This window comes from Hippichthys cyanospilos, chromosome 2 (genome assembly GCF_059441005.1).
Source record: "Hippichthys cyanospilos isolate Australia breed blue-spotted pipefish chromosome 2, RoL_Hcya_1.0, whole genome shotgun sequence".
NCBI classification, from domain to species: Eukaryota; Metazoa; Chordata; class Actinopteri; order Syngnathiformes; family Syngnathidae; genus Hippichthys; species Hippichthys cyanospilos.
In genome coordinates, this window is record NC_142370.1 from 21,744,601 (window position 1) to 21,759,710 (window position 15,110).

At 39.4% G+C, this 15,110-nt stretch overlaps 1 protein-coding gene across 2 annotated transcripts; it reads left to right on the plus strand.

Annotated features, from left to right (window-relative positions):
• Positions 1-2,959: 2,959 nt before the first annotated feature.
• ndfip2 (Nedd4 family interacting protein 2) lies at positions 2,960-11,733 on the plus strand. Of its 2 annotated transcripts, none has more exons than XM_088408217.1 (8): positions 2,960-3,156; positions 5,454-5,655; positions 5,772-5,902; positions 6,001-6,088; positions 7,787-7,911; positions 7,980-8,046; positions 9,636-9,743; positions 10,083-11,733. In XM_088408217.1, the coding sequence occupies exons 1-7, from the start codon at positions 3,130-3,132 to the stop codon at positions 9,737-9,739; spliced, it is 744 nt and encodes a 247-aa protein (XP_088264343.1). In that variant the 5' UTR covers positions 2,960-3,129; the 3' UTR covers positions 9,740-9,743; positions 10,083-11,733. The 2 variants fall into 2 exon arrangements, with proteins under 2 accessions (XP_088264343.1, XP_088264344.1); XM_088408218.1 differs by having other exon boundaries at positions 5,772-5,890.
• The last annotated feature ends 3,377 nt before the right edge of the window (positions 11,734-15,110 follow it).

The following is a 15,110-nucleotide window of genomic DNA, read 5'->3' on the forward strand; positions in this document are numbered from 1 at the left end:
CTGGCAAGTGACACCCTTGACTGGTTGCCAGACAATCACACAGCACACAGACAAACAACCATTGCCACTCACAATCACATCTAAGGCCAATTTGAAGTGTCCAATACCCCTACCATGCATGTTTTTGGATCATGGGAGGAGACCAGAGTGCCCAGAGAAGACCAACACGGGCACGGGCAGAACATGCAAACTCCACACAGGAAGGATGCCGTGAGGTGGAATCGAACTCAGTACCCCTGAACTGGCAGTAGAGGTAACCAGTCTTTTACCGTGCTGCCCTGAATGATCATGTGTTTCATGAAAGTGCAGTCCCCACACATTACACACACACACATTACACACATTACAAACGACAAATACAGCATAGATACAGTTGCTTGACCTGATTCATTTTGCAAAGCTACCACTTGGCGAGATGAGAATGTTGCCACCCAAACATACCTCTGTGCCAATACACATGACAATTACTGTAGCAATGTCCCATTCAGACTGGAATCTGCAAAGTCTGTATCCAAATTCTTTTTTTACCGGACTGCTCCTCTATTTGGGTAATAACTTTCACTCATAGCCCTACATATTTTAATGATAATGGCAAACATGAGGTGCTGTACAGTCTGCAAAAAATTATGGCCCAGATTCATGTGTAAAGACTCTCAGGTGCCTGCTCGAAGACCTGTGTTGCCATTAAGCTTTAGTGATGCTTCACTTCGAGTGGAGTTGCATAGCAACAGCAGCTTGCTTGCAGCAGAAGTGTTGAATGTCTCTCGTTAAAAACCACGCTCCGCACGCTGAAGCTAAAATTTTTCGAATGTGAATGCAGGCTTATGAAATATCACCATTGTTGTCCTGTTTTTGTCAAGCCTGGTTGACTCTGCTTGGTGAAAAGAGCTGGCCCCAATAACTGACCCAAATACACAGCAAACCGCCGAAAAGCCATAAAGCAGCAGTGACTGGGCCCATGCTGGGAAAACTCACAAAATGAATTCTTTCTGATGTCTTCCCCCTTCCTCTCCGCTTGGCTGCCAAATGACATACTTTCTTTTAATTCATCAGCAGCACGGCGAGTGACGGAGAGAGCGTGGGAGAGAGAGGCGGTAAAGGCGAGGGAAAGAAACTCTTTCAGCATCAAACGCCTGATGCTGTTGGGAATCGCTTGACTTTTCTGTACACTGTGTCATTAGGCACGTCTGTTTTCGTGAGCTTTTGAGCGATACACAACAGCAGCAACATTTGAAATACCATTAATGTTGTTCTATGTACTTGCTGGAATTGAACCAATCCTTTTTGCTGCCAGATGACAACGTTGTCTTTTAAAAGTAATCATTAAACATTGAAACTGTGTGTTGTTTACAGGCCTCATTTGATCCTCTACTAACTAGTCGTTGCTTGCTCCCTGCAAAAAAAAAGAAAGAAAGAAAGAAAGAAAGAAAGAAAGAAAGAAAGAAAGAAAGAAAGAAAGAAAGAAAGAAAGAAAGAAAGAAAGAAAGAAAGAAAGAAAGAAAGAAAGAAAGAAAGAAAGAAAGAAAGAAAGAAAGAAAGAAAGAAAGAAAGAGTCAAGTCAGCAACATCATACCGACATGATTAGCGTCATGTTGAAGTGAACATGACAGCATGTTTCCGCATGCAGAGTTGCACAGCTGTCTCTGTCCCTGGAGAGAACACTTATATGATTCACTAAACCACATCAGTGCACCCAAGTCAAAAGGCACCACACGCGTCGTGAGCGCCAGTACAGCTGCTTTCTTGCAAGGAATCACACAAGCATGTTCAAATTGCAAATTAATATTGTCAGGCTCTTAGTTGGAAATTTATTACAACTCATGTGTTTTGGACATCACGAGAGGGCTTTTATTATGTTGTTGTTGTTGTTTTAAAAGGAAGCACATCGTTGTGTAAAATATAGTTCTGTAACAAATAGTCGCAATTACAAACAGTACCACGAGATGTCGTCAAAGAATGAATGTTTTCTGAAATTATTATTTAATCGTTTCTGCCCTCTGCTGGACATTTGTATTACCTGCAGAACATTTGGCTGTGACGCAAGGGACAAGCAAAAATTCGCAATTAAAATTAAGATGCATCTATTGCAGTGTTGTTCAGTTATATTTTGCCAAGTCCCTCCCCTCGAAAAGAGAAACCTTGACTCGCCGACAATAAATAAGATTATTATCTATAAAAAAAAGTATAAGTATACCTAAACCTGAATCATTTTAACATTAAGAAAAGAAGAAGCAAAAAAAACTGTTAAAATCAACTATGAACCACTATTAATTTTTTTGACATTGTTTATATGGGTTACAGCTTAGTCTAAATCCATAACCCTAAAAAAAAAAAAAAAAAAAAAAAAAAAAAAAATCTGCATAGAGGTTCAAACATTTGTCCCTGCTGCTATGAATATACTTTTAGGGCAAAGTAAGTGTAATAGCCCACATAATGTATATTAATGGTATATTAATGGCTATTTTGCTGAAGCTTAATTTATATGGCCTCTTTGTTTATTATTGTTTAAAAGGATACAATTTTAGGTATACTTTTACAATTTTCAGGAAAAATGCGTAAGACTAATTCCATTCACGACATAAGCTTTGCGGTTAAAACATTAATCGCTTAGGTATGTTTCAAACAATAACACACAAACACAATGTTGTGCGTCAGATGTTTTCATCCAATCACGACTCATCCGTCCGGAAAGTTTAAACTCAAAGTAGTATCGGAAGTGTGGCTTTTACATTTCAAATTAAATTTATAGAGGTATCAAACTAAGCTTGATCTAAACTACTCTATACGTAGAATTTACTTGAAACATAAACTAATCAATATATATATTATTTTCATGGATAAGAAATTGTGAAATTGAAGCATATAAAACTGACCCGGCGATTTTGGTCTACATTAAATTTGTGTTTGGTGAAATATCGCGGCGGAACTGCTTGACCTTAAGACTAACTTGACGTTATTTGACATTTTAAGCAAGGACGGAAAGAGTGTCGAGCCTGCTGCGGCCATTTCTCACACACTCGGTCTTGCCTTTCGTCTTCGGTGTGTTTTTAACAAGGCATTTCAATCGTAAACAAGAAAGCACTCCCGTACTTTCGTAACTGGCTTGCTCGCCAGTTGAATCTCTTCACAATGGATCCGACAAGTCGATACCAAGTGGTAGGTACTGAGTGTTCATTGTTTGGCCTACCGAACCAACCAGTTTCTTTACAGGGCCCTGTTTACAACCATCCAAATAGAACGCGTCGTCGATTTAATCTTTGTGTTTTCGGCTTTAGTTTGATGTTGTTTGAAAGGAAGTTTAAACTTTTCTCGAATTCCGCTGCGGGTGTTTATGTTGACTGATAAGGTGGATACTTCCGCGAATGCGAGGCTAACATTAGCCAATCTGATCTGGGGAAATACACAATTGAAACATTAGCGTTTTATTTATTTATTTTTTTAACCGATCCGACTTTGTTGTTGTTGTTGTTGAAACGGCCTCCACCCTCTTCGGGTTGGGCCTGCGTCTTTTTTTAGGGGTGAAACCGCGAGATGGGATGGTTCATCGCCAATCCCTGTTCTAGCGGTGGCTGTCAAGATTAATGTTTTAATGATGCCTATTGGGGAAGGTAGTTGCTCGTGTCCCAATGAAAGTGTTTCCAAACTTTTGATTGAGACTTGTTCATATTAAAAAAACAAGCGACCTGTCAACATTTTGTTGCTCAAATATGAATTTTTCAACTATGCCCGCGAGTAACATTCCAAGTGTCAGTGTGTAATATTTAGACAGTGTTACAAATTAAAACGCCACTAAAAATTTCAGTCAGTTGTAAGTAAACGTGTTAGATCACATCAACATAAATACAGGGTTAGGCAAAATGATCTGATACATTTGTAGGTGTAATAAAAGACAAATAAAGTAAAGAAACAAAAAAAGTGTATTTATTTACCAAAAGTACATATAATGCCATTCTGTTGAAATGAAGCACGTACCGCTGCCACTTTTTCTGGAGTTCTGGCAGTTCCGACCGGTTGATTTTCGTAACAATGCAGATCCAGTAGCTCTGAAGCTGGTAACCCATAGCAAGATAGTGTTGCCATCTGGAACAGGATCATGTCTACCAAGTTCGAAGTGCAAACGGGACGCTTGTTGTGTTGCAGTTACAGATTCGTTTGTTTTGATGGAAGTTTCCACAATGAAAGTGTGATGTTCTCCAGTTCAATTCATGGCATCAGCTGAAAAAGAAACAAAAAGATAATAGCACTATACAAAAACAAGACAAGAAGGCAATGACATAGACATTGCCATACGACAAAAATTTACATTTGAAAGAATGGCCAAAAAGGGCAGCCGCGGCTTCCTTATATCACAGGTGACTGGACTTCCCTGGACTTCTGGATGTGGGGTCCTTTTTAATGTCCAGTGTTGACATATTGGCCCACGTTTTGTAGGTTTTTTTAGTTTTGTAGATTCCACGCTATTGTGCACTGTACCAATGGCGTACTGTATTTGTATTTGCCCTTTATTCGCTTACTTAGCGTATGCTTCCAAAGTATGGCCTCTCTGATTGGGTTTTAAGGAACATATTATAGTGTTTTTGGGGTTATTTTCCTGTTTATATCTTGCTCCTTTCTCAACTACTCACACCTTCATGTAACATGTGCAATGAGATTAATGAAACCCAACAGCCCATACTTCCTAAATACCAATGTGAAGTTAAGTCTTTTGTTTTAGAAAATATTTAAAAAAGAAAAAAATTAAAACAAAATAATTCAGTAAAATAGTGTTTTATTATCGTATGATGATAATTGCTTTTTGTTTGTTTTTTCTTTTGCTAAGGAAGTTGGCAGTGGTAATTGTTAAAGTGCTCGAAATTGAGTTAGAGTGAATAAAAATAAGAGTTAGTGTTGAGAGAACTGTATGAAGAAGTTAGTATTTTTAATATGAGTGGTTTGATAGCCTTACCCCTCAAAAAAACATGAAACAAAAAAAATTGTCAAAGGCAGACTCACACCGTTTAGGGCCAGAACGAGTCTAGTGACAAAGCTATGAGGATTTTTTTTTTATGTGATTTGCTTCATTTGCTGCCATTTAAAATTGATTCAAGTCTTCACACCTCTCATTGAGACTTCTAAAAGATGGTTCGTAGATTTGATTTCTGTTACCTGAGTGTGGTGGTGTAAAGGAAACTGCTTCCCTGTGGGATTTGCAACCATCAAAAAGTGTAACTGGTAATAGGAGGAGGTGGTAAAATTTGTTAACCAAGTTTGAAAGAAGAAAAAAAGTAACTCTTCATATTTATCGTGATAGATTGGATTGAAAGTTTAATGTGTTCCAAAATTGAGCATTCTTTTTCGCACTGAAAAATAATTCTTTCGTTTTGGTTCCTTCCAGTTTAAGACTGTACCAAACTTGAGGGCAGTCTAGTAGAGTTTAAGGTGTTCTCAGGATGTCATATTATGTTCTCTTTCAGCTGCATAACGAGGATGACGCCTCCGAGGCCTCCGGCAGTGAGCAGCAGCCCTGTCCACCCCTCCAACCTGGAACGTCGCAGGACCATAGCCATACGCAGAGCAGTGTGCTGCCTGGCCCTACACCAGCAGAGGCTGGGGGGGCGGATGCACCTCCACCCCCTTACGCCTCTATTGACCTGGGGGCAACCGCAGCTGCACCAGGTTTGTATCCAACACATTGGTTGGTTTTGTCCTTGGAATCTCCCTAGTCTGAGTGCGAGTATCACCACAATATGGCCTGTGCACATTCATCTTACCTCTTAATTTGTTTATGACAGAGTCCAGTTTCCAAAGCGACTTCCCAGTGCCTCCGCCTTATAGCGTGGCCACTTCGTTGCCCACATACGATGAAGCGGAAAAAGCAAAAGCTGCTGTCATGGCCGCTTCTTCCGTGGAGGTGATATCCCGGGTGTGAATTCATTTTACTTCTTGTTTTCTTTCCACAAATGTTTCTTTGTGTTTGTTACTGTGTTTTCTCTTAATTGTCTGTGCATGTTTAACAATCAGGAGGATGAATTCCTTCCCAGAGATGATTTCAGCGATTCTGACCAACTGCGAGTTGGAAATGATGGCATCTTCATGCTGGCCTTTTTCAGTAAGTTAATTACTAGAGCTGTGTGCGAAGTATGTATGAATGGATAAAACTGGCTTTGCTTCAAGGTGTCAAGTAATTTCAGAGGCTCCCAATAACATCAGCCATGGGGCGGCATGGCTCGGTGGTAGGGTGGCCGTTTCACGTATATGCTGCACATGCACTACAGTGTCCCAGTGGGACCATACTACCGTACAAGTCTACTTGAAGCAAACAAATGCTAATACGCCATTGCTTTCAGTGCACAAAAGCGTGGAATCTACACACTTAGATATATGTCAAAACCGGGTAGTTACCACCGGCTTCCACAGACATGATGCCACAGCTAAAGGTGGGCAGTTCATCGGCACTGACGAATGACTGCTGACACAAGCGCTTTACAATACTGACTCCATAGCCAAACCATTTTTTTCCTCCTTTTGTTTACAATTGGCATACAAACCTTTTTCCACCTACTTTCTTCCGGGTTTTATTTGCGATTGTCATACAAACCAGAAACTTGCTCAGCTGCGCACAAGATGCAAACCAACATCCAAAAGGCTGTTTGAGTTATGTTCATGAAAGTTGTCCTCCTTCCTTTTCCATGATTTAAAAAAAAACAAAACAAAACCAAACGTGACCATTTCCATCTGAGCAGCACTCGTAATACAATTTTATGTAAACATATACTCCAAAAAGTTAGGGATATTTGGCTTTCAGGTGAGATGTATGGAAAATGCAATGTTCATGCTACAGTGATATATCATGAAAGTAAGACATTTAAGTACAAGGATGCACTGATGATTTCCTCATGTTAAAAAATGTATCGAGTATGTAGTTACACGACTACAGCCCTCAGGTCATTAAGGTTCGGGGTCCAGAGTTTTGAGCCTCTACACAGTGACTCAGCTGATCCCACAGATTTTCAATGGGATTTAGGTCTGGAGAAAGTGCAGACCATTCCATTTGCGGCACAACAGTATCCAACAGCCGTTCTCTGGTGATGTGACCTCAATGATCAGGAGCATTGTGGTACATGAAGATCAAGTTCGGCCTGTGTTGTTCATGAAGGGGCACAGTCACTGGATTAATGATGTTATTCAGGTAGTATGGGCTTGTCACTGAACCATTCACAATGTGTAGGGCAGTTCTGTGCCAACCCCTGCTCACACTATAAACACCGCCACGGCTTGAATCGACTTTCATCGGAGAACAGCACTGAGGCCCACTGGTCCCTCGTCCAGCGTAAATACTGCCTGGCCCATGCATCACGGTGACGATTGTGCCCTGGTGGTGTGGTCAGGTACTCGTGCAGGCATTTTGGGGTCGTTATGAATTTTCACCCAAAAGCCAAATATCCCGAAGTTTTTGTGAGTTTTCTCTATCTCTCTCTTCTCTCTCTTCCCCCCTCGCTCCCTCCTTCCCTCCATAGATTGATAGAGATAGATAAAATGTTGATGTGGGAGAGCACATTTATTTGCATGTTATAGTTATAGTTATGGTTAGTTATAGTTCTTTTTATAGTTTTATAGTTTTATAGTTATAGTTATAGTTAGTTATAGTTCTTTTTTAAAGTGAATAACTCTAAAAAAATACACATTGTTGCTTTAAGGCAAAGGAACCGAATGCCAGGGGAACTAAGATTATCTGTGTGATCAATGGACTAATTCATAGGATTAAATCTGTTTTAACACTTGGAAATTGTGTCTTGTCTCCTTCTAGTGGCCTTCCTGTTCAACTGGATTGGTTTCTGTTTGTCCTTCTGTTTGACCAACACCATTGCAGGGCGCTACGGTGCAATTTGTGGCTTTGGCCTCTCCCTCATTAAGTGGATTCTCATTGTCCGGGTATGTGATGATTGGAAAAGCTGAACATGGTGTGGTCGAAATAAGTACGATGATATATTCTTTTCCAGTTCTCTGACTACTTCACCGGCTACTTCAATGGTCAGTACTGGCTGTGGTGGATCTTCCTCTTGCTAGGTAAGCTTTGAAAATGCAACTGGAAGGGTTATCATTCTTTTGTGTACCTAAAACCCAATCTTTATTAGGGTTGCTGGCTGTAGAAATGCAGCTATTGAATTTTTTAAAATATTTGGATATCCTATAGATAATTTGAAAGGAATATTGAATGTACACACAAAAAGCTTTTTTTTTTCTTGGTGCGAAATTGTTATAAACACAGAAAACCAAATTTCCGCCTAATTATCCATCATGACCAACTTCTATAAATATACATTTAATTTGTTTTGTACGGAATTTTAATCTGTGTTTAGCAGCATACTACCTTCCTTGTCTTCCATATCTCTACCCATAAATTTTTGTCTATGAGATTAATTTGTTTGTTAATCATAACACTTTTTCAAGTTTTTTTTTTTTTTTTTTGTTAAAAATTTCAGCTCATTTTTATACTTCACAAAATCATCTCAATCGCGGTCCGGATTAAAGTCATTTGCAGGCCCAAACAGTTTGACACCCCTGATCCAGACACTCTATCTGTCATTGAAGACGAGCTTTATGCAGTGTTGTCAAATTGATCACGATTCATGCTGTTGAAACTCACTCCAAATTCCCCTGACAGCTTGGACAACGAATACAATTTGTTGACTTGACAGGAGGAATAATGTTAGCCTGGACTTAAGTCCGACTTGTGATGCCTCGCTCGCTAGGACGTCATTTACTCCCTCATTCCTCGCTGCGGTGGGCGAATAACTTTCTTTTATCCATGTTGGTGTTGCAATTTAAGTCAATTTAAAATAATATTTTTAACATGTTGTTTTCGCTCAGTTTACTGACTTGCTGCAGTGATTTTGTCTCCAGCCGATGCAATCTTGCTCTCACGTTATATACATGAGTAAATTACCATATTAACTAGTCATGTGCGCAATGTTCATGTGAAGCGAATACAGTAGCAATTAATCACTATACTAATTAGTATATTGTTTTTATTAGTGAAGGTTTTAGTACTTAGCGTGTACCGTGGTGACATCTGTCTGGTGACGCGCTTGGTTATAAAGGAAGTCAAACAACGCTTCAAAATAAAACGTGAGAAATCAAGTAACGTATGAAACGAACAGCACTGGGCTGATTTTATTTTGAGGTTTTCCCCGGAAGCATGGTCGTGCCAATGATCAAATTGTTATATAGTTGATCATTACCTCACTATTCATTTCACCAGTATCAGTATTTTTTTGTAATCAAAAATGTGTTCTTTTTTTTTTTTTTCCTGGTTTGATGTTATTTTTTTCTGCAAATTAGTAGACAGTGTTGTTAATAATATTTGTAAGTCGTCAAGTTTTGTTGCAAAGAGTAGATGGACAATGATTGATATTTTGATGTTTTAAAAAAAAAAAAAAGATAAAGTCCCAGGGACGTAGGTTGAATAGAAAGTATGCATACCATGGCAAAAGTTATGTGTCGGGGGCGCGGGTAAAATCAAGCACTGCTGTCATGCAGAGCATGAACAATTGTTGCTGCGATTGGCTTGACATTTTGTTCGATTTACACAAAGCGAGTAATTGAGGCAAGAAAGAAATGATTTGAGCATTTATTTTTGCGAACATCTTTTATAGGTCTCTTGCTGTTCTTCAGAGGTTTTGTTAATTATCTAAAGGTCCGCAACATGACAGAGAACATGGCCTCCTCACACAGAACACGCCTCTTCTTCCTGTATTAACACGGTAAAAGACAATCTGATTAGTCAATGATGGAGCAAACTACACATATATATATATATATATATATATACACATATATATATATATATATATAATATGTAGATATGTATATATGTAGATATGTGTATATGTAGATATGTGTATATGTAGATATGTGTATATGTGTATTTTTTTAAATAATGGATTGAAAATGTGTCTTTTTGTTGACCCAATATAGATCACAGTACAATAATATTTAATTGTGCATCTCACTATGTGTATTTGAGCTCAAGGCTTCGACAAAAATAAAAAGAATCAAACAACCCTAAAATAACCACGGTGCATACTGTGATTCCCCGATAGAGCTGTCCATCCCATTGCCATTCCGTTCCATTGAGATATCCTTCAACCACCACAGACCCCACCCTCAAATGACCTGCCAGGACATCGCTGCAGTGAAGAGGAAGAAGGCCAGCATAGAAAATGTAAGGAGAAAGGTATAGTTGAATGCATAGCAAATAGATGTAGATAGAATGGGTTGTGCGTGTCAGCCAATGAACTCTTTTGGTTGATTTAGTCCATCCAGGTGGCTGAAATAAGATTTTTAAAACTACTTGTTAAATCCTTATTTGAACCACTGTAGCTTTTTCTCCTCCTGTAGAACTGTCTACATCCTCACAATAAATAAATTAAAACACCCTAGTCACTTTTACAATAAGCCATTTTAGGCAATTCATATATGTGCATGTAGAATCAGCTTACATATCGGATGAAAGCTTGCCACGTGGATCTGAAAATCTGATTTTTGGCAGCAGCCAGTTGAATTGCAATCTAATTTTTGTAATGCTTGGTGAGCAAAATTGCATTTTAAGCATGTCTGAGCCAAATGGTCAACATGATGAATTTCAGGAAGTTATTCCTGCCCTATGCAGCTACAGCTAGGAAATTATACCGGAGGAGGGCTACTCTCACTACTGTTGTTTCTGTTTGTACCAAAATAAAAATAATTTAAAAAAAAAAAAAAAGATGACCATCAACTGTGGTCGTGGGTCTTCTCACAAGTGATCGTCAAGAAGTGAAAAACAAAACATATAATCTGAGCCATATTGCGCTTCCTGGAAAACAAGGTAGACATGGCCAGAAAGCAAGCTTCACAAGTCCTATGCAAAGTCGTCATTTTGAGTTACCTACAGTAATAGTTGTGGATTATCCACTTGCCATTAACGATCGATACAAAAGGTTGGCAACACAACCAAAAATGCGTTCGGCCATGCATTTAACACTGATGTTTTGCTGTAGTTTTATAACTGCTTTAAAATGTTTGTCATTTCTTTTCATGGGAGTGTCTTGTGGCAATGGGAACACACCCTAAATGATGCGAAGGCCTAATATTTGCTAGCTTATACAAAAACAAAACAGAGATGCCATTGTTCAGTGTAATCAGAGAAAGTGATGAGCGCTGAGCCTGTCTGGACACAGTAAACATCAACATGACAATAAAATGTAAATACCAGCTTAATACCAATTTGTATTTGCACTTTGAACTTCTGTACAGTATAATTTGAGTATGCTTAACTTGATGTGGTGGGTGATGGAGCAGTTCAAACTAACTGCTTTCCGTGTTTTTCAACTTGAGTTCTTAATCATGTGAAATACTGCTGGTTTTTTTGTTTGTTTTAATTTGCACTTTTTACTTTTCACATGTTTTTCTTTTATCACCTGAACTGTGACTGCTTAAGTATTGCCAAACTATTTCTTTATCGCCTCTCCCTGCCACAGTCTTTTTTTTTTTTTTTGTGATATCCAAATTTGCTGCATGATTTACGTGCTCGAATGATTAGCAGGGATATCAATTGTTCGCCGTTTATTTACAAAGCCATACACAGTTACAAAGAACAAATGAAATAAAATGGGAGTCATTTTGCTGTTGCTTAACAAATGTAACGTCGTTTATTGTAACTGGAATTAGTGGATGTTAATGGAAAATGCCAATAAAGTATAAAAATGTACTAGATTTGCGAATATCCTTCGTTGTCAATGTTTTATCTGTGAGAACTGTCTTGATCCCCCTCCTGGCTTTTATTAAGTTTGACATAGATGGCTTCTTTGAAAACGCTTTCCTAACTTTTGACGTGACCGTTAACTTCTTTAATGAGTATTTTACTAAAATTCTGGAATTGGCTCTACAACAAGACTGAAGGACCATGCTGTATGTTGACTGAACATAGCACATTTAGCTCTGAGCTAGATGAGTAAAGGGTGACTTAATGCTCAGCCCGTCATGCTTGGGACTATGAAATGTCATGTCTTTCATCATGCGGCTTTGGAGGGAAGAGCAACACCACTCACTCATTAGGTGAATTGCCGTCCAAGATAAGGCTTATTATTACAGGCCCTGGCGATGAGCTCGAGAGGAACTGTTTTGAAATGAACAGAATTTACGAATTGGCCGGATGTTGCCTAAACGGTACCTACCCTGCTAGCTTGAGTTCGTCTTTCCGTTCACGTCAAAAAAACGCTCCGGGTCTGGAGGGTTCCCCTAAGCGTCTAGCGGGAACCTTCCTTATAAATGCAGCTAGGCGCATTTTGGCCAGACAAAAAAGCCAACTCTTTTAAACTGGAACCTGAGCAGAAAACACGGTTGCAGAGCGTGGTGAGAAAACAGATACTTCTGACATTGATTGCCCAGTAATCTTATTTTCATCTGTGGAGTGTACTCCAGCCACAATGTGACAGTGGCGTTTGCATTGTTACTTCTGATAGAACATTGCCAATTTATTTATTTTCCCCTACCCTACTTTTGCAATTTCCCTAAGAAAATATAGTGATGGTGCCATGAATAATATCGTCTCGTTCATTTAATGCACGTTGTGGGGATTTTTAAAGAAAGTTTTTGGAAATTAAACATGACTGACAGGGAAATATTGATTTATCCATCTGATGTAATCATCTAGTAATATAACTAGATGATTAGGTGTTCACTAAGTGCAATTCTGTCCACTACAGTATGTGCGGTCATTTTTTATTTATTTTATTTAATGAACACTCCCATCAGTCTGGCCCTTGACTTGTAGTTAATTGTTTGATTTGGCCCCCCCTCTCCATTTGACTGACACCCCTGATCTACTTGATCATCTTTATCAGCTCCGATTTAAGCAACTGTGTTTTTTTGTTTGTTTGTTTTGTTTATTCGGCTGACTATTGACCTGACTTACGATGTCATACCGGTACCCCGCTGTTTGCAGGTAAGAATGTACATTCAAAAGCAGTCTTGCCGTCTTCATTGCCGGAATACAAATCTGAGGCTTTAACTGGCGCAAATAAAATATCCATGTTGGCTAATTTCCTCTTGACTTTTGTCAGCATACTCTATTTTAACAATGTCAAGAACAATCTGGCACATCGCTCGGTGGGGCCCTGTCGACGGCTTGACGTCATATCCGTTCCAAAATTGTTTGACCTTTAAAACTATGTAGGGTGATTTTTGGACAAACTGTTTTGGCAAACAGGACGAGACACGCGCCCGTTTGATTCAGGAGTCCCTCAGGAAGGGCTCGGCGGATGTCACTTCATGCAGGAAAGATTAGCTTTGGAGCAGCTTTCGGAACATATTCCTCTCTGTTGATGGTTCATCCAAATATAACTTGCAGATCCAATTCCAAATAGTGAATGTTTGTTAATGGATGTGAATTTTGCATTTGTGTTAAGCTTCTTCACTCAATAATACATCAATATTTGTTTTCTTGCAAGATGACAAACGCTTGAATGGCCATCTTGAACAAGCAGATTATTGACTTGTGTTTTACAGCCTGCTTTATACTTGATGACTTGTTGAGATGAAGTCTGGTCTCCCTGGTTACCAGAGAGACCTGCATTTCCTTTAACACCTTCATGTGCGGAGAGCCTTCACATGTCAAGGTTTGGAACTCCTGAAGAGCAACCTTGTCTTGTTTTCACAGTAAACATTCTGTGCAAAAGTCAGCTGCCTCTCCTCCACCTCTTGTTACTGGCCTCCTTTCAGGGGCATTGCTTATGAGCCCTATTAATATGACACATTTCCTCAAAGGTCAATTATGGCTACCGTTGACACTGCACTTATGCAGGGTGGAGACACGTCACTCCGTAAACCTCATTTCCAGACCCAGTTTTCCACGTATGAGGGCCGAAACAGGAGATTGATGCATGGGTACAAATTAGGAGTAACCACAGAATGCTCTTAAATATCTGAGCTGATGTCTAACTGAAAGCTTAAGAAGATAAACATTGGACGAGTCACATATCAGTCGGGGGAAATTTTCTCGAATTTGACAGTGATGCTCTGCTCTGCAACAGTCTGTAAAGTATGTAGGTCAAAGTTCACGTGTCATATGAAACACGCACACATTAGATGTCCAAATTTCATGTAAGTACATCAGTGTCAACACCGCAGCAGCAGAATTCACACTTTGGTGACTCATAGGGAGAGAGCAAAAGTGAGTTCCCAACACTGCGATGGTCTGGCATAGGAACTTTTAAACCAAAACGCATTTACTCGGCATAACTTTGAGCAATTTTCTTCTCGATGAACATATTCAAATTATTGGATCACAGGCTCACACATTATCATCTGTGTGTGCAAATAAGTAAGGATGGGGATGGGTGTGTGTGCTTGCGATGACAATGAAGCAGCCATTTGCCCGGCGTAGGGCCCCGGCTGATTCCAGCTTTACGTTTGACCCACTCAGCCTGCTACCCCTCCTTTCTTTTCCTCTTAAATCCACCGTCAGTCGTTTCACCTCAACAAATGGCCTCTTATCCATGGCTTTAATCCGCCATAAAATCTTTTACATACATTCAAACGTCGCTGACACTATCAGATCTTTTCAGTCGGGAGTGTACATGTGAGGTGACAGTGGATATGCTGAGGACCAGTGGTTTTTTTCAAAGCTGTACTCCCTGCCAAGCATTTTTTTTTACAGCCAACCACCCTCTAATTCATTAGCATGAAACACTTTTGGATAAAAGGAAAATTGCATCACCTATTACAATGCACTTCTGTAGGAAACCATACAAAACAATATTTTAAGCAAATAACCATTAAATTTGATTTACTCATACCAACTCTGGTCATATACAGTACCTCCTGAAATGCCTTCATGTCACCCCAGGAGTCTTCTTCATACACGCATTGGCGTATCACTGCTGTGGACTAACAATGGCTTTCCTGCGCCATTTAGGTTATGGACTCCAGATTGTGAGGATGACATAGTTATACTGCCCACTTTTAAGGGACATATTTTCAAGGCAGTATATATGACATATTCATGACATTTGCTCGTTTTGACAACTTCTTTACAGTGTAATTCTTGATAATGTACACTGGCTTTCCCCTGTCATGAAACACGCATAATG